We start from the raw sequence: 26,381 nt of genomic DNA, 5'->3' as shown, positions 1-26,381 counted from the left end.
GTGACAGGGAGTTCCCCAATCCAGCCCAACGTTGTAGGAAAAGGGATGGAAATGAAAATTGGAAATGAGTAATAGGGGTTTGTTTGTTTACTTAAACCGTAAACCCGGAGCTGAGGGACTTGCTGAATGCTGGGCAGCGCTCGTGACTTCCAGGCAGGGATTTTCCTGCTGCCAACTCAACCTGCCTGTCGAGTTGTCTTGGGATTTGGGACAGACCTGAGTCCAGGAGCTGGGTTGAGCTACAGAGACCGGTGACAAAGCTGCCTGAAAAAGTTTGGAAAGAACAAGTCGTGCTGGGAGCATTAAAATGAATAATTAAGGCTTGGATTCCTTCAGGGAGGAAAAGAATTTACTGCTGCTCTTTTCTCTAGCCAAGGGGGACATTTGTTACCGAGTTGTGTATTTTGAGACAGGATGCAAATGCAGTTTAGGGGGCTGGGGATGAGGGGATCTTTTTCTTCTACCTGGATAATTCAGCTTCACAGTGGGATGTTCTGGGCTGGTTATACCACTGGCTTGTTCCTTAGGGTCTGTACCAAGAACCTGGACTGGTGCTTTGTTTCAGTACTCCGCAGTCACTTTTGCCTTTAGAAAAACAAAGTGCTGAGAAGGGAATTCTCCTTCTCCCTCTGCTGCGATGTCTTGACATTTCCACATGCACAAGGTACCCAGCACAGCAGTCTGGGCCCAGGTTGGCTTACACCAGCAGAACTATCACCTACAGCAGCCTTTGCTCCAATTCCCATCCCTGGGAATAAAGCACAGCCTGGGCAGCTGCTCTGCCTTATTTTCCTCCATGGTACCTCAGGCTTTCAGTTACACCAGTGTGAAATGGGAATTAAATGCAATGAGCTCTAACCAATAGACAGGCTGCCCACTGCGAGGAGACAGGTTGCACAGCAGTGGACAGTCATGCCCAAAAACCTTAATAAATGGAGCGTTTTCAGTTTCAGCTAGGTCATGATCTAAGTGTTTAATAGGCTTTATAAACCAGAAGACCAAAGAGAAAGGTTTTTCAGTATTTTTAATTAGTGGGTTTTTTCTTTGAATGCTTGTAAAGAAGTGTTCTTCAGCGCAATTGAAGGAGATCCAGTCAGAGCTCCAGGAGCTGGCAGAGTGCAGATGAAAGGGAATGCAAAGCTACTGGCTGCCATTGAATTAGAAAAAAAATAAAAATAAATCCTTCACATTGAGACCAATTCCACCCAAGCACTAAAAATACCTTTTTTGCTGTTAGTCCAACATAGCAGAAACACCTTTTGCTGTGGCGGGTAATTTTTGGAGAAGGCCATGCCCTATTTAACAGCTGGGCATGCTTCAAGGGCAGGAGATCACTGTTTAGTCAGGCTTCCAGATCTTCTGTAGCCCACCTCTGGATGGTGGTTCTCCCTGCAGTGAGGACACAGGTCCCCTCTGTGCTGTGACTGCAGCTGGCCAAGCAGTGACTTAGCCCATGCCCCCATTCCTGCAAAGGGTCCCTGCTACAGCTGATGGCCCAGGTGTGTTTCCTGCTGGCTTTGTCCACAGGTGACATTCTCCATACAGTCCTGGAACGTTCCACAGCCAGCTCGAGTTTGTTAGTTGCATGTCCTGCATGGAGACATTCCTACAGTGATTTTTAAGTGGTCAGCAGTAATTGTACACCTGTACTGATGTTCTGGTCTCGCTCCTCTCTTTCCTCTGCAGGAGAGTCCTTGAGCTTTGCGGATGATTTGCTCTCTGGCCTGGCAACCTCCTGTGTGGCAGCGGGTCGGAGCCACGGAGACATCCCAGAAACCAGCCTCTATTCAGTCATTTTCAAGTGCCTGGAGCCAGATGGTCTGTACAAGTAAGGAGAGACGTGTGGGGAGCTGCTGGGGGCAAGGAGGGATCTCCAGTGCTGTTATTAAATTGTTATTGGCCTTTTTGGTCAGCACTGTGTTACACCAGACATGGGGCAAAGGGTCAGACTCTTCCTGTTGCTTTGGGTGTTACACACAGCTGGTGGAATGGAAAACCAGTGTCCACCAGTACGGTGCTGGAGGCACTGGGAGTCGTGGGACACTCCAGGATAATACCTGCTTTCAGTATTCTGGGCTTCCAGGTCCGTGCCTGGTGGGGAGGGTTGTCTCTCATGGATGAACTAAGCTGATGTGGTCAGATTGGAGCGAGTTGCCAAGTGCCTGCTGGGATGAAATAAATGTCAAAAGTGTGACAGGTGTTTATAAGTTGCTGTTTCTCTTAGTAGGACATACTTCAGATCAGAGAGACACCAAATCCTTCTTCCTGCCACCCACGTATTGTGGACACTTCACTCTTCTGAGACACTTCTTGGGGGTTGGATTTTCCGTTTGAATCTTGTGGATTAATTAGTTTCCACAGCAAAGGGATAATGTCAAGATCTGAATTTTAACTTCTCCTTTAGTATCATTTAGACAGGGTCTGGGCTTTCCAACCTGGATCATTAGCCAGGGCATCCTCTGTCTTGAAGGAATATCAGGAGTCAGGTCAGTAAGAGAGGGAAAATAGAGCAAAGAGGCAAGGAGACAGAGGAGAGACAGAGTAAGCAAGAGAGAAACACCCAGGGCTTAATGTCAGAGCGACTGCAATAATTAAAACACATTTTGTAGTGAGTAATGAAACTTTTTATGGGACCACAAAAGCATTTAAAGCGAGAGCTGGCAAATAGTCTGTCAGCGAGAACTTTTTAAGACCTTGATTAATACTTTCCCTCCACCGCCCCCCAGTTAAGTATGTTGACAGCCTCCAAAGCCTTTATTGCACATCCCTGGAGCAGGGCTGTCTCCAGGAGCGGGCTCCAAGTGATACCTCTTGCCATTTATTAATATCAGACAATTTCTTGTTAAATATCTATAATGCATATATATAATTATTTATATCTCTGGGAACTGGACTGCTCTGAAAAGGTGCCAGGGAGAGGCTGGAGCAACCACAGAGCTTGCTAATAACCCAACACCCATAAAACTTGCCCGTTGTGAGGTCTCAGCTCCCAGCTGCCAGGGGCACTGGGAGAGGGAAGAGCCACTGGTTTTGATGGAGGCTGCTGCCGTGGTGAGCACAGGGAGCTGGGAGCCAGCAGGTCTGGCTCTTGGGCAGCCTGGGCTGCCAAAGCCATCCTCCCCTTCTGCCAGGCAGGGGTAATTACACTCACCCGTTGCTTTAGGGACTCTGTGATTTAATTCCTGGTGTCTGCAAAGGGCTGGGAGAGCCTTGGGTGGAAGGCAGAGGGCTTTGTCCAGGGTTTTGTCATCCCTGTGGTCAAAGCCAGGCTCCTGCTTCCCAGCCCCGAGGCACATTGCCATGGAGGTGGTCAGCAGAGCTGGCAGTGCCCTGTGCCCTGGGGGTGGCTCCTGCTCTGTGGGTGCTCCTGGGCAAGGGACAGCAGCTTTTTGTGGGGAGCCACGGCTGCAGGCAGCCAGCAGGCAGCAGTCCCCTGGCACCAGGGAGCCCTGGAGCCTGTCCTGTGTGGGGACAGGCCCCAGGGTGACGCACAGCTCTGGCTGTGTCCCACAGCTAATGCTCAGCAGGGCTTGGCTCTCCGCTCCCGGGGCGGCGCACACAGCGCACGTGGACGGGCACATGTTCATCTGGGCACCCCTGGGGCACGGACCCACATTCCTGGGCATCCCAAATAATGCCATGTGGGCACACCACAGCACGCCCTCCTCTCTGGCGGCTGCTGCCTGCCCCAGCACCTGGCATGGACTGATGTCCCCCTGCTCCATGCTGGCATGAGCTGCCGTGGGTCCTGTCTGCCCAACACTTGCTCCAACCTGGGCCCTGCCCAGCATGTTTACTGAGCATTCTCAGATACACAGGCACCCCCATTAAAGATTCCTGTGCTCAGATGTCCACACGGTTGCAACACAGCGTGAAGAAAGCCAGAGCAGTGAAATGTGAGGCTAACGCTGCTCTGCGCCCGCACAGACAGAACAACAACACAAACACGGGCACGGGGTCATTTCTTAAATTGAATTTCTTCTGCTTGTTTCATTTGTTTCTGTGGAAAAATAGCTATCTAGAATAGCTCTGGGCTGGGTATAACCCTGATTATAGCCACTTGCAGGGCCCTGTGCTGTTCTCTAAACTGGGAGGTAAGCACACAGTCTGCAGCATCAGAGCTCTTCAAAAACAAATTATCTGCTTCTGCAGTAGTCTGAGGGTATCACATAACCCTAGCAAGGGGACTGGGAGATCATGGAAGTCTCTTCTGCCTTGTAAATGTGTTGAACATCCTGTCCCTTTTCTTCTGTAGTACCTACAGCAATTACACTCTGCTGTGGACCATTCATTTGGAGTACGACCAGCCTGAGATCAAAGCTGGGCTGGAGTATGAAAACAAACCCAAAAAATGTTCTACAAGCAAACAAATAAACAAAGTCTGATTGATTCCTTTGCTTTTGAGACTTCTGTAATTCCAAAACATAAATGAACAAAAGGAGAACTAATTTCTTTGTCCTTTGCAGTTTCAGTCTGACGAAAATATGTTGCCTGTCAGCCCTTTTCTTCTCCTTGCCTTTAAAACATTGGAGTTAAGATGCCAGTCCCTGCCTAGAGGGTTTTCCAGGGAAAGTAGATCATATCAACAAAGACACATGCTCCAAAGGCTCGTGTACACGTGTGGACACCCCTGCCAGTCTGCCACACACAGATACCCATCCATGGGGATCCGTGCTGCATTCATGGGAATGTACTCCCATGGACCTACACAGGGACACTGAAGATGGTCCTTGAAGACTGTTTTGTTGCAGTTCTTAAAAAGCAAAAATCTTACATTCTTGTGAAATGAATAAGGGATTGCTCTCCCCTGAGGTCAGCTAGACCAGAGCTGTCTGTCAAGCTTCTTCCCAGGTGGATCTGGAAGAGGATGAGGTGAGGGAGGGCAGAGGGAGAGATGTCGATGTGTCTGTGAAGTGCTCACCTTGCATGGACCAGCCAGCCTGGACAGCAGCCAGTGCCACTCACACGGATGGTTCGGGAGCCTTGGGAGCACCAGGCTTTGACAGGCAGCTTGTGATGAACCAAAAACAAAACAGTGGTGAGGAGAAAGGGCTCTGGCTTGTCTCAGAGATCACACTCAGCTTGGAGGACTGAGCACCCCACAAACCCATCCAGTCTCCTCACTGAGGAGGCAGGAGCTTCCCCTGGGCACCCCACAGCCTCCCTGAGCCTTTAGCGCAGCTCATCCATCTCAGCTCTCACCCCATTGCTCAGGGAGTGCCTGGGGGCACCTCATGCCTGAGCTGTACCTGCTTGGCTACCAGGGGGCAGCTTAGCCAGCCCAGCACGTTCACTTCAGACACTTGGGGAGACACCAAGTATCCCTCAGCCAAAAAGGGAAGTTCTGGAAAGGGAAATGAGAACCCCCTCCAGCTCCTCAATGGAGCTGCAGTGCAAACACACCAACTTCTTCCCCGCGCCACAGATACTATAATTATAGATTAGATTAAATCCCAATGTTTCACTTTATTTACATTCCTGACCTAGCCTATTCATTTCCAGTGTTTGTGCCAAGAATCAGCACAAAATTTACTGGAAATAATATGGAAGTCATCAGGATTCCTTCCAGAGCCTTTCCTTGGAGTGTGTTCATATGTTGTGAAGGAGTCTTGACTTTACGTTCCCTTTGCTGGCTCAGATGGGGTTTCCCCTGGGTGATCATGAACCAGCCCAGAGGCTCTGGGAGAGCACGTTTCAGGGGTGTTGGAAAGGTGGAAACCTCTTCCTAGGGGCTGAAGATTCAGGACTGCTGTTGCAGGGGAGGGGATTCAGTCAGAGCTCAGAATGACAACTCGAGGCTCCCATCTGCAGCCAGGATCAACCAAGTCCTGCCCAGGCAGTGTCACCCTCTGTAGGGTCTGCAGGTCATCTACAGTGTGTCCAGTCTCAGCTTGGGATGACATGGAACATCCCTTTTGTGGTGAGCTTAATGAAAAAAGCAGAGGTGTGGAGCAGGGAGAACCCATCGGAGCACGGAGAGGCAGCAACTGCAATCCCACAGGCTGAACGTGCTGAAGGAGCTGGCCCAGAGCAGGGCTGATTAATGCAGAGTGACCTTTGCCGTGTGCAGAGCTGGGATAAAAAGTGGAACGGAAAACCCTTGATGCTCAAGAGTGTGTTAATGCTGGCAGCAGTCCCCCGCTCCTTATATGATGCTAATTGTTGTTGTTGGTCTTTCGTCAGGAAGACACGTGAGCGAGCGCTGCAGCAATCGGAGACAGATCCCAAATAGCTCAGTGGCATGGGTTAAAACACATCTGTTACAGCCCTTGGCCGGGTCCCCTGTGTGCACAGGAGCTGTGCTGCTTCATTGAATCCACCTCTCCCATCCCACGTGCTCTCCAGCTTCCCAAAGCCCAGCAGTGCATGGCTGTAGTTCCTCCTCAGGCATTCCTGGCTTGCGGAAGCTCAAACAAGGCAAGTCAGGAGCTAAACAAGTATTTGCTGAATCCTAGGCCTGTGCTCCAAATGCAGGCTCGTTCTTCCTCAGCACTTTGGGGTAGTGGCAGAGGCAGGCTGCGCAAATGCTGGCTGAGGTGTGTGGTTGTTTTTGCTGAAGTGAGTCCAGCACAGAAGCCTCTGGGCTCACCTGGGCTGTGTGGGGATCACTGGCTTGCAGGGGGGATTGGCCCCATGAAAGACAGTCTGTACAGGGAGGTCAGGGGCTCAGCAGAAGGGTATAACCTCTCTGCACTGATTTTCATGAAGTCCCATTTATGGAGGTGGGTTGGGCTCCTGCTGAGGTTCCAACATCAGGAGGATACACATCTAAAAACTACAGAGAAGACATTCATGGTTTTTTTCATGGCCAGTCAAATCTGGGGGCTTTTCTCAACTTCACCATTTACTCTGCTGAGTGATTTAAGGAGGTCATTTCGTCTCGCTTCCATCATCACATGTTTACCTGTCCCATTAAAAAGCTCAGGTTTTAATCTCTCGGGTGCTGTCTTTGTGTCTAGCCTGGCCTGGGTGGCCCAGACCAAGGCCTCCAGGTCCTGCTGTGGTGTTGCTACACTGACTATTTGCCATCTACAAGTTGTGTTTGTACCTCAGTCTTCCTTCTGATCTGTCTCTGCCACCAGTACTCAACACCTGGGGCAGATCTGGAGTCAAGATTTGCCTTTCTCTGACCTCAGTAGAACCTTCTCCTTTAGAATCTGCCAAGCTTATGGGCATCTCACTCCTTTTTGATGAAAGACCAGGTTTTCTTTCCCAAATCCTCTGCTTCTGCTTATACCTTGTGCCACAGAGAGCAACAGAACAACTTTTGCTGCCTCCCATGGCTGTCTCCTCTCTGCCTCTTCCTCAGGACAATCAGACTGAAGCAACGTTATTTGGTTTGTCCCTAAAAATTTGTTGGCATCTAAATCCCAAACCAGTCTGGGTCCAGGCCCATTCACATTGTCCCTCTTGAGGTGGCTGGAGGAAGGCTGGAAGTGGTGTAGTGAGGAAAAGGAAGGAGGAGGAGGAGGAGGATGAGGAGGAGGAGGATGAGGAGGAGGAGAAAGAGGAGAAGGAGGAGAAGGAGGAGGAAGGGTTATTTTTGGGGGTATTGCAGCTGGGAGAGTGTGCCAATATAGGATTCTTCCTGGGAGTGGCAATGGGGTGGAGAGGAAGATTTTGGCCTCTTTGCCTGTTGGTAGATGAATGGATCTTCACAATTCCACGTTTTTCCCATCAGCAATCCCATATCACCAACCCCTTTTAGTCACAGACTTGGAGAGTATTCTTATTCCTGACTATGTAGAAACTTAATGCAGCTACACATCCAAGTCTTATCTCATGGACTAATGGGAGAGGGAGTGCAAGAGCTGTGATATAAATATCAACACGGGCGTTGCTGGCTTTGATTTGCTCTGAGCCAGCCAAACCTGCATCGTGCTACTGCCTTGGAGCCATTTGTTTTGTTCATGAGGTCTCCATGGTGCAGAGCACCCTGCTCCTGGAGGCTGGAAAGCTGAGGGCTGTGTTGGTTTGAGTCTTACAGCACAGTTTGAACACACTCCTGTTCCAGGACACCAGGAACACAGGACACACCCTGCTTTTTTTATCTTGTAGGGAAGAAAGGAGTGAGGAGAAGGGCAAATGTCCTTGTTGGTCATCTCCTAGCAAGGGAAACTGGAAGGGAGAGGTGTGACATGCTTGTAGCTCCTCAGTGATCTAGAGCTAGGCAGCTCATTGCTCCTGGTCACCTCACACACACACACACACACTTGCTTCCCTCATCAGGAATGAGATAAATTTGATTATACAGCAATATGGTTTCTGTTATGAGAAAGGGGGGAAAAATACCCTGGCTTTCACTAAAAACCCTTGGAGCCAAAGCTTATGTCATGATGTAAAGGTTTCTTTAAAAAAAAAAAAAAAAAAAAGTAGGGTCTGTGTGGTGCTGGTTGTTCAAGGGGTGCTGGATGGAGGGGTCAGTGGAGTCCTGTTTTCACTGGATGAAGTTGGGTGTGGAGACACTGCCCTGGCAGGATGGGTGTGAAGGGAGCTCAAAGCTGGATCACAGGGACATGCTTGTCCAAACATCTGGGCAGTGAGCTAGGCTTGGACACATCTTGCCACAGCTCTGGGCTGTCATACCCCTGGATCAGGGTCTGTTGCTTATCTTCCATCTTTTCTCCTCTTGATTTCTGCCAGGAAAACCATAGGGACCGTAGCAGCAGCAACCTGAGCTAGGTCTGGAGCTTGCCAGTTTTCTCCTTCCCTCCGAGCATCTCCCACTGCCCTGCGGCTGCAGGAGTGGCCTCCCCTCCTAATCTCATTGCACAACCCCAGACAGAAGGCCCTGCCACAGGGCTGGGATACTTCCATGTTTTCCTTCCCATCATTGCAACATCCCAGTCTTCCAGCCTTTCTGGGCAGGGTCTGTGGGGATGTGTCCTGCACAGAGGAGGCTTTGCACACCCCAGTTTCTCACAGGGATGTTGGGGAAGGCTGGTTTGTCTCCAGGAGACCCACCCCAGGCTGCTGGGGAAGCCGCTCAGACAAAGCAACTGAAACCAAAATTCTTCTTCAGTGTTTTGACATGTCACTGCTGATGTAAGGGGAAGGATTTCAAGCCATTTCAGCTGCCACAAGTTGTACTCTTGGCCCTACATTGCAGGGTGGTCTTTGCCCCTTGTGCCCCTCCCCTCTGGGACTGGGGGCTTTGTTGGGTTGGTGGATGTTTCATGGTGTTGCATCCCCATGTGTGCTGCCCTGCTGAGGGCACAGAGGCGGATGGATGAGGACCAGGGTGCATTTCTGTCTGTGCTCTTTAGAGCCTTGGACCTGGGGCTGGGGCATCTCACTTTGCTGAGGCTCTGTCCCGTACCACAGCAGGTACCTTAGTGCTACCCAACAGCCCCATAAACACACCAATCATCCCACAGCCTTCATTCCATAGCCCACAGGTAAAATCATGGCCAGATCCTGGTGTAAGTGTCCTCTGGGTGTGCAGGTGGATTTGGAGGTGTTTGGTGGAGCACTGTGGGATCATGTGGCTGCTTAGACCCACACTGGCAGGTGAAGCAAACTGATAAACCCTGGGCTTTCCACACTGACAGCACGCAGAGAGCAGAATGTCCCAAACACTGCTGAAGTCCAGCAAAGTGCTGCACCTGGAGTCCCCCTTGGCAGTGCCCCTTGTGCCTCTCTCCCCAGGCAGCACCTTGCAGTGACCCCTGTGGCTTTTCCATTATCTATTCAAACCCTCCTGATCACTGCTCCAGCACAGCCACTCCACCCCACAGCGTGAAGCCCATCCCATAGAATGAAGCCCACCCCATAGAATGAAGCCCACCCCATAGAATGAGGGCCACCCTACAGAATGAAGCCCATGGAATGAAGCCCACCCCATAGAATGAAGTCCATGGAATGAAGCCCACCCCATAGAATGAAGCCCACCCCACAGCACGAAGCCCACCTGCATCACCCCACACGTGGCTCCTGAGCTCTTCCAGGCCACCTCCAGCCCTCGGCTCTGTCCCTGCCTCCTACCTGCTGCCCTGCCACAAGCTAAATTGTTTTCCAAGTGGAAACATGAGTTGAAGGATTAACTCCACAAGGGCCTTTCCGTGCAATGCACCGGGATTAAATATTTATGTTGGCAAAAAGCATGTAATGGGCAGCTCCAGATCAGAGATAATGAAACTGAGGTGTGTGGAGAAAGCAGGGGGAGGCAGGGGGCTTGCAGGAGCAGACGGGAGAGGGACCCAAGTGGGTTGTAGTATGCGTGCCTGGGCGATTACTTTTGGTTTTATTAATACCCCACCTGTTTGTGGGGGGACCCCAGCCCCATCACTGGGAGCTCTGCAGCAGACAAGGGAGTGCAGAAATCAGCCATTCCCATTCCTTGTGTGCACACCAGCATCAGGCAGGAGGAATTTTCTCCCAGGTGGCTTTGACTTAGAGCCACCTGAAGTGAGGAGGGGGCAGGCACTGTCCTGGAGGAGGTGGCTGGGTGGAGAGTAGGGATCAGACCCTCTCTGTGTCATCTGCAAATGATGCACAATCCTAAATCATGAACAGCAGTGATATAGGATCCCTGGCTCTTCCAGACCACTGCAGTCAAGGTTATTTACTGGTGACTGTATCGTATCAGGCAGCAATGTGGTTTGGATTATAGGGAGGGTTCCTGATCAGGTCAGGAGAAGGTTCAAGAGCATGAGCTGAAAGGTCCATGAGAGGCTGCATGGTGGATGTTAGGGAGGAGCCCTGCCAGGATGGGCAGCAGGGGAGCACAAGTAGAGGTGATGCAGGAGGGAAGACCTTCCTCAGCTGCAGGAGCAAAACAAGGACTGCCTGCAATGGCCAAAGCCGCTGCTCTTTCTCAACTCGTTATTTTTATGAGACAACAACATCTCCCTCTTTCCACCCAACAACAAATCTCGCAGAAGGAGGCACAAGGGGGGTGGGAGCCCGTGGGACCCCGGCCAGTCTCGGGGCCTCCAGGGAGGGATGAAACGAGGCATGAATGGAGAGTGTCAGCAGAGAATGGAAATGCACTGGCTCCCAGGCCGGCTCTCCTGCGGGGGGTCCCCGCTCACGATGACAGCGCTGCCTCTCATAAACACGCATTTCCTCATCCCCATTTGTTTCTCTCTCTTGTGCAATCTCTTGTACCAGACGGGAATGGGAGTGAGTCCCACTGGTACGTGAATGTGTTACAAAAAACCTTCCCACCCTGCCACCAACGAAGTACTGAGAAAGTACTACGGGGGTTGGGGGGGGGGGGGGGAACAAAAAACAAAAAAAAACAAAAAACAGAAAAGAAAAGAAAGATGGGGCAGCTGGATGGATTTGCTACTGGCCATGACTTATTGTTCTGAGTGTAAAATCAAGGGCATGGCTGTGTTGGTAGTTTGCAGCATCAACCAGCATTCAGAAGCCCCACTGCACTTGGTGTTCTGCATCCCTTTGGGAAATGGATACTCCTTCCCCAAATAATTTTCCTGGGTGGAAAACTTGTGACAAAAATAGAGGCAAAGTAACTTGACTGAGATCACATAGTGGTGAAATCGACAGATATCCCAGCTCCAGCCTGCCCAATACCATTCCTTGTGCTGAGTTGTTTCACTTGGGGAGTGTGAGCAGTGCTGCTGCTGCCAGTCCCTGGGCATGGACCAGGCTGCCCTTCCCAATCCACACTGCTGGGACAGAGCACACCTGGGATGAGGTGTGACACTAAGGTGTGGGAACAAGGGCAAGTCCCACCATCAAACATCTCCTGGACTGGTGGTGGAGGTTAGAAGGTTTTCTGGACCTGGGCTGCTGGAGCAGGGATGGAGGATGAGCTGTAGCTGCAGAGGAAGAAAAGCTGCAGGGAGTTGCAATCCTTCCCTGCAGAGTGAAAAGCAAGGGAAGAAACCTGCAGGGAGCGATGCCTCTGGAGCAGCATTTGCAGGAGAGCAGGGCTGGCTCCTCACCTCTGGAAGCTCCCAAGTACAGTCAGTGCAATGACAAGGGGCTCTCCTGGGCACAGGACAGCGGGTCTCCAGTCCTGGCTTCTGGGGTAGCAGGGCTCTGGCTCTGGGCTGGTTGGCTGTGTAGCCATCATTTCAATAAAGAAATGATTAAAAGAGGGTGGGGAAGGGGGAAAGAAAACCCCAAAACATCTGTTTTACTTCAAATCAGGGAAGATTCCTTTGCTTGCAAGGAATGTGTAAATCACACCGGGCTGGGAGATGTGCATAACCCTGCCTGAAAGCTCCTCTGCACTTCAAACGAATTCTAACATGCTTACTGGGATTTTGTTTTTATTATTTGTTTTGGGCCCCCCTGCCCTCCCCATCCTGCCCTCCACCCTCCCTGTCTGCCTGCTGGAGCTGTGAGAATCTCCTGCCCTCTGCCAGTTCCTTGCCCTGTGCCGCTGGATTTGGGAGCCTTGGGGCACAGGGACAGTGGGCACTGCAGATCTGGCTGGCATCCTTCTGGCTGGCACACAGCCCCCCTGCCTGCCACCACCTCCATGCCAACACTGAGGCCATTGCAGGGCCCCGTTGGCTGCCCTTGAGCTCCCAGAGCCCAGCTGGAGTTTGTCTTATTGGGATCCTGCCTGGGATGCTCAGAGGGTTCCCCTCTCTCCCATTATTGCTGGGCTTGGTTTTGCACTGCTGCCTGTGGAAGGTGAAGCCAGGGCTGGCCAGCGGTTCTGGGGACAAACCCAGTGCAGACAGATCAAGAGCTCTGGCCTCAGGAGTGCACAGCCACTTCCCTGTGCCAGACCTCTAAGGTGACTGTCCCTCAGGCTGAGGACAAGCTCTGCTCCCTGTGGTCAGTGCAGCCCTTGCCTTTCTTCTGGAAGCAGGGGGCCCTACTCTGGTGGCTTTTATAAGAACAGCCATCGACTCGCTCACTGTGGACCACCCACTGCTCCTCAGATGACACTGCCTTTTGAAGTCACTACCAGCCCGGGCTGGATTTCAACCAGCAGTCCAGATGGAAGCCAAGCCCCCAGGAGAATGAGAACAAGCCCTACCAAGGGGATCTCCAGGGGTAGCAAGCTGTGGAGTGTCTGGTTCTTGTTTAGAGGGACTGTGAGGTTGGGAGAGACAAAGATTTCCCAATTTGCCAGGGGTCACAACCTTCCTCTCGCCCGTGTCCCCAGGGCTGGTGATGGCCAAGCTCTGCAGAGTGTTGGTAGGTTGAGCAGCAGGGATGGTTAGCTGTGAACATTCCCATTGTAGAGCTCCCTGCAGGGGTCCAGGGCTTTGCTTGTCTCTCCTTTCTCCTTGGCACATCTGGAGGAAGAGTATTCATTCTCTCTCTCCTACTGAATATTTATTCCCTCTCTCCTGCTCATCCCCTGCAGCCACAGCCAGCCTGAGCACTGCTGTCTCTTCATGGAGGAGGATGGCAGCCGGCCCATGAGAGGCCCAAGGAAGGTACTGAAGGGATGTGTCACTCTTGGGATAACCCACCTGGCACACAGGACTGATGCTGTGAGATGAGGCTGAAATCCACCCACCCACAGATCAGTGCAAAGACAAGCAAAACCTCCCCCAAAAGCAAAACTTACCCTCAAAGTCCCAAACACAGCAGAGCTGTGCCTGGGGGTTGTCTGTGGCTGAGGGAACAGGGTTGGGGCGTCCCAAACTGATGGGGACAGCAGCAGGTATTGCACAGGAGGAAAAGAGGATGCAGGGGCTGCCAGGGAATACCCTGGAGGGATTGATGGGCTGTGCAGTGCCCTTGAGAAGGCTGTGGCAGGGCCTCAGGGGCGTGAGGGATGCAGAGCCTGAGGAAAGCCCTCCTTTGCTGCACCAAGGACAGCTGGATCCATCACCAGCTCTCACTGGTGTTCTGTAGCCCGAGTGGGACCAGCCCCTCAGCTGGCAGCCCTGGGCACCAACCCGAGCTGTGGCACAGTCGGAATTGTTCCAGCAGCACAGGGAGTCACAGACAACTCATCTGACCTCTGTCCAAGGGCTTTGTTGGGCATCCCAGCAGAACAAGGACTCTGGCACTTCACAGACAGTAATGAGCTGCTGTTGCTTCACTGGAGACAAAAGCACCAGCCTGCAGTGGCTTATTATCACCTCCTTCTGGTTCTTCACTCCACCAAAGGATGTTACAATTCACATTCTGGCTAACATGGGACCTTCTGTGGCCTTTCCAGGCAGTGGGGGGACACCTTGCCTCAAGCCCTGGGACAGACAGAGAAAATTGTGAATAGCTGGGCCAGTTCTTACTGCATTGCCTTTAGAAACACATCTGCAAATCTTCATCCTCACAGCCAGCAGGACGAAAGCAAGGACAGGATAACTGCCAAGAAACACGGACCCCAAACACCTTCTGTCCATCCTCTCCAAGGCTGGTAATTCCATGGTGATCCTGATTTTTCTGCCATCGTTCTGCCTTCACAGCTGGGAACCATTGCTATGGGACACCTCAGAGTTCTGCTGGGGCATCTCCAAGCTAATTAAATCCTCCTTGCTCCTTGGAGAGTGTCTAGGAGCTAAAGCCCCAGTGTTGCAACATCAGCTGTGATAATGTTATCTCGTGTCAGGGTGGCTGTTTTGGGTGTGTTGTCCTGCTGCCACGCCAAGGAGCTGCTCTCTCATCCACATCCCATCTCCATCAGAAATTCCAAGCTCCTCTCCAGAGAAAATTGCTCTGCTCTTCCTTCTTCAGTGGGGTAAAGCTGCTCCTGAAAGGATGCACTCCAAGAAGGAGGGATGAGGGAGTCATTATCTGCTTCTTGCAGCAGCTGGCAAGGATCTGGAGGGAGAAAGGAGGGGATCATAACGCAGAGAAAAATGCAAGGAGGGACAAGTGGCACTGTTGGAGCTCTCAGCCCCGGGGTGGTGATGAAGACACTCTGCGGAGGCAGCAGCCAGGAGGGTGGCAGCCACCTTCCTGCACCTTCTGGATGAAGCCATGGCCTGTCTGGCATTTTCCCCTCATTTCCAGTGAAACACATTTCCACCTAAGGCAGTCTTGGCACTGCTGTTCCCAAGGTGTCCGGCTGGCAGAGGGGCTCCGGGGGAATCTTGGCCGTCCAACACAGGTATCATTCAGGAGCAGGCTTCTTGGGAACAGAAGGTGGCCTGTGTATCAAGGCCTTCTTTCACAGCCATGGCAGTAATGGGAATCACTGCTCTGGTGGGTTATTGACAGGGTTTTGAGGGAAATCTTGGGGAATTGAGATGCCACGGTTGAGGCTGGGGAGGTGAATGTGCTGCTGGGCATTTCTTTGTCAGGGAGACAATAGATCAGGGAGTAGCAAGGAGTGCTCAGGATTTTTAATTAAATTCTTTCTTTCTTTCCAATTCACCCTTTGTTTGGATCTTGTTTAACAGGGATCTGAAACAAAAGGAGGTTGATTAAGTGCTCAAAGGAGGGAGAGCTGAGTCAATCTGCATCATAGCTTGGCTCAGGTGCAGGGCAGATGCTGGTGAAGGGTTGAGGGGACCAGCACCCAAATCTGCCTACCACAGGTTATGGCTCTCTGTGGCCTCACAGCTCAGAAGGCAAGCTCAGGAGACCTGGGGCAGCATGGTGTGGGATGCTGTGACACCAAAGTGACACTGTCCCACACTGCACCCCTGTAATTCAACAGCAATCACTGGCCCTGCTCTCCTCCCTGTGAGAAGTACCATGCTCTCCTGTCACTGTTTCTGAGCATGGCCATGGCATCTGCTGCAATTCAGGCAGCCTTGCAGTGTGGATAACCCTGGGTGACTTTCCCAGGGTTGACACAAAGCAAAGAAGGAGCCCAGGCTGTGCAAGCCTGTCCCCAGCCCCACAGCAGCTCCACCTGCCCTCACTGTCTCAGAAATCAAGACTCTTCTGCCCTTTCCCCAGGGTCTCCCTGATCAAACTGCTTCTTACTGTGCAGAGCAGCCTGTGCCTTCCTCCTGCCTCCTTCCTCCAGTATTTGATGGGCACTGTTTTATCCACTCCCAAAAGGCATCAGACACCTGAGGCATGTCCTGGCAGGTACATCTGACAACTGTGGTCTGGTTTTGTTGGGAGGCATCTGTTGAAAGGTAACGATTAGTCTCACAGCATTTGCTGTCCCGGGAAAAAAAGAAGTGTGAATTGTCAGAACAGTTCACTAACAGCCCCATGTATTGGTGTCATGTCAAGGCTTTGACACTCCAGTGTGGCACCAGTTGCTGCTAACTTGTTCCTCCAGCACGCTGATGGGAGCAGGTCAGTTGCCACAGATGGTTAAAAGCAGCTCAGTTATAAAAGGTGCTTTTTTTGGTTGGTAGAACAGTGAGGAGAGCTTTCTAAAAGATGGGAATTTTTTCAGGTTTGCACTGTCCACTGTTTCCTTACTGTGGAAAAGCAGAGCCAGAACCAAAGACGATGAGCAACAGAAGACACTTGTGGCAGTGCCAGCCCCAGGGAGATGGCACAAGGGTGACCACTGCCTTGTGAAGCTTTGCCCAAACCCAAGCTTCCAGCAGGACCTTTGGCAGGAATGCAGTGTGGTCAGTCCCCTGCCAGGACACCATCCCTTCCCTGGCACCATGGTCATGGGCATGGCATGAGCGAGCCCAAAGCCAGGGCCCAACAAATAGAGCAAGAAATCCTCTCCTTCCCAAAGCCACCCCCTGCTAATTGTCTGCTCAGCATTTGCTGCAGAGCTTGGGGGGGGGGGGGGTGTGCTCTCCTTTACCTCTCTTAATTTTTTGCAAATCACAGAGTCGTCAGTAAGCTCAGCTGCATTCCTGTGGCTTATGTGGACCGGCTGCTTTTTATTTGATTTGATTTCTTTTTAAATTCTAATGGTTTCTGAATTGGGAATGCTTGCACTAAACACACACACCCCTTTCCACGCCTGCCCGGGCAGCTGCTGGCAGGCAAGCCCCACTCCTGCTCCATGTTCCTCAATGGAAGTGGCTGGGAGGCTCTGCAGGGGACGTACAAGCCCATGGCAGGGAGGGAGGAGCGGGTAGGTGTCTCCTGGACCACGCACCGCCCATGGCATGTGCCTGGGAGTGAAACACCCACGGCTCTTCTCCACCCCACAGCACCCCTGGGCTCCCACACTGCTCAAGAAGAGTCTTCTAGGGAAACTGTGTGTGTAATTAATGGATGCTTTTAGCTCCAGGAGATGCTGGGATGAAGGTCTAATGCTGCACACCTGTGAGTTTCAGGACAAGGAAATACACTCTTTCCAGCAAGCCCCTCACCTTGGTGTCTGGGAGCTGAGGACACCAGACCATGGGAATGGGAGGGAACAGTTTGTTTGGGCCCCATGAGCACGAAGACATGCACAGGGCAGGGTGTGATGGATGTGTTCACACCCCTGTGTGCTGGGGAGCACCGCTCTGGCAGCTCCGCTCCACACGTCCTGGCACAGCCCGAGCCCGGCCCCCATCTCTCGTGCCCAGTCTCCGTGCTGAGATCACTGGGCAGCAGGGAAGCAGGGAATGCCAAGAGCTGCTCCACTGAGGGCTTTTAAAGGGAGGCCTCGGCATTGTTTTTCAGCTGGAGCAGGAAGCTAGAGGGGCTGGCAAGGCAGGGTGTGATGTGTGTGTGTCAGCACGCTGGAGCAGCCTCGGCGGCGTGGGGCTGGGTGCGTGCGAGCCCCGCCAGCCTGGGTTGTGCAGGAGGCACGGACAAGCTGTGAGCAGCCAGGGAGGGATGGCAGGACGTGCATCCAACGCCTCAGCCAAGTCAGGATCTGTGTTCTCAGGCTGGGCAGGATGGGTGGTGGTAGCCACGCTGCCAGGGGAGGGAGAATCCATCGCGCTGCCTGTGGGACACCAGCCAGCATTGCCCTCACTGAGCTGCTGGAGTTAACAGCAAGAGTCTCGTGGCTGCAGGAACTCAGCTCCAAGGCCTTGGCAGATCAGCCAAGCTCAAGCCAAGCCCCACTGGCAGGAGCATCTTGTGGTTGCACCATTTGGGAAAGCTTGAGGCCGTGTTTTTGCATGACACTGGGCTCTGGACGAGCATCTCTGCCCTGTCCTTCATTCACAGGGGCTCCTCTCAGAGCCTGGGATGGCCACACAGCCATTGCTGCTGGATGCAGCCAGCTCCCTGTAGACACACGCTTAACCAGCGCGGGGGTTTGGCATCTGTGGGAGTGTTAATTGAGCTCCTTATCAGAGCCTTTCTCTGCAGCCCAGGCAGCCCATTGTGGTACAGCATCTCACCGAGCAGCTGCACCAGCCCAAAGGCCTCAGCAAGAGCAGACAAGGCAGACCAGAAATGCCTGTGGTATCTCTGTAGGATATAAAGAAACCAGCAGCCAAGCTAAGGAAGGTCAGGCTCAGAAGTCCTTATCTCACTTCCCACAAATAAGGATCATGAGTAAAGCACTCAAATGTCTGAGCATCATGAGAGGGAGTTAAAAAAACATGCTGCCTATAAATAAGTAACATGTTTTGAGCTTTCATTCTCAGCCTTAAGGGGTTTTTTTGCCTTTATAAATTTGTATTTTGGGTTATTTTCTCTGCATTGAGAAAGAATACAAACATTCTTTCCTGGGTTTTAAATCTCTTGAAATGCAATGGACAATCTCAGAAGTTTCCAGGAAGAGAAGCACTAACATCCCCCTCTTCCTTTCTCTTCCTCCCCCAAGAAGCATCTTGGCCCTAGTGATAAAACTCAGCCTTCAGTCAACATTGGGTGGGGAATCTACAACAAAGGTATTGACATTTCATGAGGCCAAATGTTGATTGGTTTCTATCTCCCCCTGAAAGTTTCTTCAGGTCACAATAGGTTTGAATTTAGAAGTAAAACATTAAACCAGCATTACTTTATAGGACTTTGTTTTTCACCTATGCCTTCAGTAAGATCCAACAAGAAGATTTGTACTTCTAGAAATACTAGGATATATTTTACCTGAAGGGGTTTCAAAGAGGTCCAAATACATATGCTCTTGGCAGGGATCAGCCCTCCATGCCTGGAAATGCTGCCACCTCTGCAGCAAATCACAGCATACAGAGTTGTGAGACCGTAGAGCTTGGGGCTCCTTTGGAAAGCACAGGGAGAAGATGAGGAAGTGTCGTGAGCAAAGTTTGTCACTGAGCAGAACACCTCCAGGTTATAAAGGAGCTTCTGCCAGATCGTAGCTACCATGTGGCATTCTAGGTTGTCTGAAGTGGTTTCGTGCAATGACTGTAAGTCTGAGACCTTTTAGTTTCTGGCTTTGACTTCACCCCAGAGATCTCTGCCTTGGGCAAAGCACTCAGAACTGCTCTTTGGCCTCATTTATTTACGAATTATCGGGGTTGGCCTGTTCAAGTGCAGCTCCATCCTCATCAGTGGGGATGATGCCTGGCTTGGTCCACAGTGCTGTAACAGACTTAAGTGGGGCAGGAGGATCTCCACGGAGTGCTGCAAAATCCCACCTTGTCCTCGGCTTAGCTCCCTCCCTCAGTGTGATCGCTTTGATTTTCCCCTGCTTTGTCATGTAGATGCAGAATCATGGGATGGTTTGGGTTAGAAGGGACTTGAAACTCATCCCATTGCCACCCTCTACCATGGGCAGGGACACCTTCCACTATCCCAGGTTGCTCCAAGCCTTGTCCAACCTGGTCTTGAAGACTTCCAGGCATGGGCAATCCACAACCTCTTTTGGTAACCTCACCACTCTTATTGTAATGAATTTATTCCTAATACCGCATCCAAACCTACCCTTCTTCAGCTTAAAGCCACATCCCCATCCCTCCCACGCAGTGGTGGCCTCTTCTGCCACTGGCCACCTCACTGATGTCCCATTGGGTTCTAGGCTGTTCCTTGCCTGCATCTGCGGAAGGTTTCCAGCAAGATGTGAATGCTGGTTTTGCACAGAGACACAGGTCTTTGCACTCCCTTCTCTTAATTGTCTGTTTCCAGGAATAAAGGAACAAAAGTAAACCCCAGCACTCTGCACAGTGCCATTAACTGGCCATAAAAGTGTTTTGCTGCAGAGGCTGGGTGGTCAAGTGGTTTGAGAACAAGATTGGAAACCATCATCTCCCGAGTTTCCAAACTGTTCATGTCACTGAGCCTCTCTGGGGCACGATGCTTCACCCCATATGTCTCTGTTTACTGTCGATAAAACAGAGCTATTAATACTGCTGTGCTTCAGGGTGATCTTTTGGACTGTAATTAATGTTAAAACCTTCTGAGGTCACTGGCTGGAAGGTGCTGGAGAGGTGCAGTGGCTGTGTGCTGCTGGGCTGCCAGCCTCCACCACAGCTGGGGTGATTGGTGCTGAGTCCAAAACATCTCATTCACAAGGAATGGAGATGAAAGAGTTTCCTCTAAGGTTCTTGAAAGAGGACTGGCTCCAGGTGAGGTAAAGCAATTGGATTTGTTCTCAAAAAAAAGAATTTTTGACAAGATCAAAATCACTTTGATTCTGATGTTTTTCCATTTACATTGTTGGGTTGTGGGGTTTTTTTTTTCCTTACATCATCAAAAAAAAGATAAAATGAGGGCTTGTTTTTTGACATGTATTTTTTAACCCAGGCCTGACCAGGAGAGATGCTCTTGCTCTTGGCAGCTGAGTGACTTTGTTCCTGTGTGAGCTGGGCAGGGGGGAGAAGTGCAGTCAAAAGGCTCACACAGGTCTTCAGCATCACCCAAAGGGGTGGATGTGCTTCAACACCCAACCAATCCTCCTGGCCCCACTGGCGATGGAATAGGTGAAATGGGCACTAATTGCTGACTATTACAATTATGTTTTGATAAAAGTCTTCTGTTTTCCAAGGGAAGTGCTGTGGCACGGATTGCCTCAGAGCTAATGGAGCCCGCCTGGGCCGCTGCAGGCAGAGCAGAGGTTACACATTAGCTCTGCTCACCCTTTTCCCACAGCAAACACGGCAGCACAGCCACTGTGGCTCGGCAGGTGACCCCAGGATGGGGACGGGGAGCAGCTCCCAGCAGCTCCCTGATGTCAAACCCTCTCACTGCTTGTTGTGCTTCTGCTGATGAGCAAGGAGAGCTCTGCAGAGGGTGGGCAGCAGGACTGCTGGGTCCCTGCCCTATTCTCCCGCTGCAGCTCCTCATCTCCTGGGGTTGGAGTCCCCCTGCCCATCAATGGGTGCCCTGTTGGTGCTGCTGAGACACAAACCTTCCTCACTCCCAGCAGGTGACTCCTCACTCCTCTTGAACCTCCTGTGTGCTGAAGGGAGGGAAAGGGCTGCTGGCACCTTCGGGATGGGATGCAAAGCCCTGCAGCCAAACTCCTCCAGGGAATTGTGTTGCCCTATTGCTCTGTGTGTCCCTCAGTGAGAACAGCCTGTGTGTAATACTTGCGAAGTGGCACAGGGTGGACGTCCTTCTTGAGGTGCTCCCACCCTGAGCAACGCTCCTGGTGAACTGAGGAGAATGATGTCATGCCAAAAGGATTAAACAGTATGACCTTGGGTGAGCTGAGCGAGTTCATCCCCTGCCTGCCCCAGCTCTGTGAAGATGGGAGCTGTCCCTGCACACAAGTGAGTTCCCTGGCCGTCTGCTGGCATCCTTTCAGACAGCAAGCGTTGTTAGGGAGCTAATGCTGATTGCTTAGAGGGAATCTGTCCTGTCCTTAGAGGGAATTGCTACCGTGCAAATGTCAGCTCTTATCAGCCACATGTGGGATGTGCAGGGCCTGCAGGGAGGAGAGAGGGGGCTGGCAGTGCTTGTGTGTGGGGTGAGGAAGAGGGAGGCATTGCTTCTTTCACCCCCCAACGATGCTAAGGACTTAGAACCATTCCTTAAATAAACAAACCTCAGGGTCTCAATCCCATTTAAGGTTCAGCTGCTTTTATGATACTCCTTGCACTCACTTTCAAGAGCTGGTCAGTTTTACCTTAGGCTAAGGAGGGGTGGTGTGTTATTTCTCAGGCTGGGTATCCCAGCACCAGGCATCTCAGACCTCCAAGGGGTTCAAACCAGCCCCTGCACTTTGTCAAAGCCAGCCTGAGTTGCCATGCCCAGCTCGGAGTGAATAAATATGAACTGATGCCCTTTGGGAGAGTGGACAGAAGATTGCTACCCCTGCTGCGAAGAAGCATTCTCATCTTGGAGCTTTGATGCTCCTTGCAGGACTCTGAGCTCAGTGTCCCGGGACGTTCCATGCAGCCACAGCCTGTTTATTCAATGCTCCATCGGGCACAAAAGCCATATTTTACTGTCAGATGCTCTCCATTAGCTTCAAGTGTGAAATTATCATTCCCACCCTTTTTCCAGCCCCACCCTTGTGAGGAAATGAGGGAGCAAACAACTCAAGGGCAGTTCACAGGATGAGTAGGAGCTGTCACTTGTCAGCACGGAGCCCACTCATGGCAAGAATTACTGCCCTGCTCCCAGAAGGGCCAGAGAGGAGCCCAGCTCACAGACACCACCATGTTATAATGTTCACATCAGCGCATGGCAGAGCAACCCCGAGGTGTCTGCACCTCTCTGCAGTCAGGAGGATTCAGGGTGCAGCCCCACAGGGGTTCCTGGGATGGGGGGAGAGGAAATGGAGCCCAGCAGATTCCAGAAAGGGTTGAAGTGGCCTGTCCCCTCAGCTCCTGTCCCTGGGTTCTCCACTGTTCCGAGAGATCATCTCACATCTCCTTGAGATGCCCAAACCGACTGATAGTGCCTGGACCACATTTTCCCTTTCTTTTCTGAAGGCTGGTTCCCTTAACAACCTGGTGGTGTGGGACTGAAGGGATCAAGACATTGTTTTCCTTTTGCTTCCTGCCTTCCAGGTTTACCCTGTATGCAGTGGACACACGAGGGAGACACTCAGAGCTGAGCACAGTCACCCTGAGGACAGCGTGCCCGCTGGTGGACGACAGCAAGGCAGAAGGTCAGTGTTCAGGTGCCAGGTTCCACACCAGGAGACATTTCCTGCTAATTCTGATTTTCCTCTCTTCACTGTGCTCCCACAAACCTGCCCAGGCCCTTCTCTCCCAGGGGGAAGGCTCCTTTAAATTCACCCAAGGGCACAGGGACGTTCATCTGGGCAGGGGTGACAAATTGCAGGAGTGTCCAGGGGCAAAGTCTCCTTGGCTGGGCAGCTGATGACTCCGTGATGCCCCACAGGCATCCTTCCCATGCATGGCTGTAGGAGCTGGTGCTGTGTGTCTGACACGAGCCCCCTGGAAAAAAGGGCAATCCATTCTCACAAACCTGAGAGAAGCAGCCCTGGCTGGGCCATGCAGGGCACCTTTGGCTCTGGGTGTTTGAAGGGATGCCAGGGGCAGCTGGATCAGTTTGGGAACAGAAATATTGATAAAAGCCCAGCTACTTTTGCACATTTGCATTGTTCAGTTTTGAAACTGATCCCACTTGTCCTTACACCCAAACCAGAGCACCTGGCTGATTTCAGATTTAAAAGGATTCCTCTATGTGACCATCATGTTACCTGATCTCTTTCTTGCTTGCTTTCTGTTGGGAACATCACACAGAGGAAAAAAAAAAAAATTGTTAGGGCTTAGTTCCATGTTCACTAAGAAAAACATTCCCATGGAAAAACAGCAAACAGGAGACCAAGGAGAAAGAAGGAGATGCAGTTTTATGCCTTTCTCATCTCCAAAACGAGATTTTTTTTCTACAGCAGAGAGTTAACACTTGTTTAACACATCTGAGCTGCTGCAGCCGATGCCCACAATGATGAGGCGCTGCATTTCTGGCTGAAGGGCCATCCTGGGATCAAGTGTTGATTTCTTCCTACTCTTCAGCACCATAGCTGGGAATGGCTTTTGGTTTGGTGAATTTGGGAAGAGCTTGCCTGCCCTTCCTGGGAGGATAAGGCTGTCTGCCTGTCCTGGCAGCTTTTTGCCTCTCCTCCTGCTGCTCCTTCACAGAGTATTGCTGGAGTCTTTGGGACATCTTTGCTCATGCAGGGCACCCACTGCAGGATCACCCTGAGGAACTGCTGAATGCTCTGCAGTCACTGAACCCCACTGCAGGCAGCCCCAAGGGACTGGCAGCCACCCCAGCTGCCTGCCCCTGCTGCCAGGGTCTCTGCTCCTCCTCTTCCCATGTTAGCACCTTCAGCTGGTCATTAATCCCATGCCCTGATCCTTTCCAGAGATAGCTGACAAAATCTACAACCTCTACAACGGCTACACGAGCGGCAAGGAGCAGCAGACAGCCTACAACACCCTCATGGAGGTCTCTGCTTCCATGCTCTTCCGAGTCCAGCACCACTACAACTCCCACTATGAGAAGTTTGGAGACTTTGTCTGGCGCAGCGAGGATGAGCTGGGGCCCAGGTACCTGTCCCCTCCCTGTGTCCTGCCCTGCCCCATGCCCAGAGCACCCCTCTGCTTGGCCACCGGAGATGTGACCCCCCTGCCTTCTCCTTGTAGCCCTTTTGGTGTTCACCAAGCTGTCCTGCATCCTCTTGGACCACCAGGTCCTGCTCAGTCCTTGGATGAATGCCGGTGGGACACCTGGCAGCTGTGTGGTCTTTGCATGAATGTTTGTATCACCCAGCCTGAACCAAGTGGGTGATTCTTCGAGTGAGCTGGGGTCTTGGAAGCACTGAGGAGTGGGGGGCAAAGGGTGTCATATAGGCCTGGAAAAGTTTTTTCCTTCTCCCTTTGTTCCTACCTGCTTGTTGGATGTGGATGAGGATCTCTCCATAGTACCAGGATGACAGCTCACAACTGTTTACACCCCTCCTGGACATAGATCCAAGCTGGCGTGGGGCTTGTCCTCCTCCAGAGATGACCTTGGTCATAGTTTCTTTGGTAGTTCATTGGCCTCTGGCACAGAGCCATTCTCATCCTTCCCCCTGCCTTCCCTCTGATGACACTGCAGGCTTGTTTGTCCTTTGCAATTGTTCCTTTTTCTCTGAATCCGTGGGAGCCATCAGCTTCTTCTTACACATCTTTATTTCCCCTGTTACTTGAGATCCAACCCACCGAAGGATGCTGTCTAACCCGATACCTGCATCAAGCTGTGGGACAGCAGGGTGACATTTAAACTGCCAGTTCCAGGGCCCAGCTACATCTGGAGCCCACGGTCAATTTGGCTGCTGTCTGCTGTCCTCACTGAGCCAGGGGAGCTCCTCACAGCACTCCTCTGCCCTGTTCTGTACTTGAGAAATACGTGACTTGCAGCCAAGGGGATGGATCTATAAAAGCCAAGGCAGGCAGTGCCAGGCTCGTGACAAGAGGGAAGCTTTGCCATCCAGCTTGGCTTCTCAGGGAGCTTGGACAGCAGCAGAGGCACTGACATAGCAGGAGACAACCAGGATTTTTTTTTCATTTCCTTTTGCCAAGGGAGGCCATCTCGTAACAGGATTTTAATTGACAGACTGTTGTGCTTCCCAGGGGGATGTGCATTTTTGTACCTTGGAATGTTTATCAGACGAGCCTCGGCTTCGCAGCAAACGTTCGCTCATAAAACGGAGCGACAAGAGGGGAGTCAATTGCCTCTGTGTAATAAATACATCACACTGAGGTCCTCGTGAGCCCAGTTTCCATGAAAGCCACAGGTTACTGCAAACAGCTGCTGGCAAGAAGACACACTGACAGCCAGATGTCCCAACCAGACCGTTTACATTAAGGAGACATTAAAAACTTAGCTCATAGGTGGCCCTAAACCAGCACTTTCCGTGGTCAGCAGCATCGCAACACCTGGCTTGCCTCATCCTGCTCATCTCCTCCAGCAACAGCAGCCCCTTTCCTGCTCCCCCCATTCCTCTCACAGACACCGAGTGAATCTCACACAGATAATTTGTTCCAACAAGACAGAAGAATCTGTCTAAATCAGTGAACTTTAATGCTACTGTGCATCTAGACCTCTGGATCCGTGCAGCCAGCATGCTGCTAACACAGCTATGGGAGATTTCACTATTATTTTCTCTTACTGTGTTTTCAGGATGATTCTTCTGACCACTGCAAGCAGGATATGGCTTTTAGGAGGAGGCAGAACAAATAATTAAGTTATATCTTCTTTCCATGCCCCTATCTGTGGCTGCCAGCAACTCTGGGGTCTGTATGTGGCATCAGCCCAGGGCTCACACCCTGTCCCCTGCTCCAGCCTGTCACCCAGGCAGGCAGCTGGGCTGACCAAGGGACATGAAATGCATCTCCAGAGCAGCTGGCTTCTGGTACAATGGGGAATGTAATGTTCTGATGGGAGGCTGTGATAAGAGGCCATCAAGTCCTGGACTCACTGTCCTTGCACACAAGGGTCTGAAAGACCCAGGTCAGTTCTCAGTAGAGTGGAAAATCTGAATTTATGACAAAACCACCTCACACAGGAACACAGCAGCCAGGCAGCCACTCTATCCCTGCAGTCTCAGGAATCTCATCCTTCCTTCCACCAGGTATCATTTTTTAATGGCTCCTTCATGTTGCTTTGCCCTCATTTAGTACTTTCCTCCAAGGTAAGGCAGGGCAGGCTTTGGCTGGCTCTGGTTATATTTTCATCCCATATCAGCCCTCGAGGTGAGTGTTGGCTGTCCCCTGTGCAGCTGGAGGTGACAAACATCCCAGCAGGAGCACCCCTGG

The 26,381-nt window shown here is 51.6% G+C and overlaps 1 protein-coding gene across 2 annotated transcripts in view; it reads left to right on the top strand.

The window, feature by feature from the left end:
- The window catches only part of ASTN2 (astrotactin 2), a 318,226-nt gene that overhangs the window by 287,797 nt on the left and 4,048 nt on the right, over positions 1-26,381 (top strand). The window contains exons 20-22 of one of the 2 annotated variants that reach the window (XM_066201587.1): positions 1,687-1,828; positions 22,620-22,720; positions 23,948-24,131. In XM_066201587.1, coding sequence (XP_066057684.1) covers positions 1,687-1,828; positions 22,620-22,720; positions 23,948-24,131 — 427 coding nt within the window. The remainder of the gene's footprint in view (positions 1-1,686; positions 1,829-22,619; positions 22,721-23,947; positions 24,132-26,381) is intronic. The other variant, XM_066201588.1, reaches the window with a different exon arrangement.

This window comes from Chamaea fasciata, unplaced genomic scaffold (genome assembly GCF_029207755.1).
Source record: "Chamaea fasciata isolate MVZ Bird 193981 ecotype frontalis unplaced genomic scaffold, bChaFas1.0.hap1 SCAF_20, whole genome shotgun sequence".
Classification (NCBI taxonomy): Eukaryota; Metazoa; Chordata; class Aves; order Passeriformes; family Sylviidae; genus Chamaea; species Chamaea fasciata.
The sequence above is the reverse complement of the archived record's forward strand: the minus strand, read 5'-3'. Positions and strand labels throughout refer to the sequence as shown.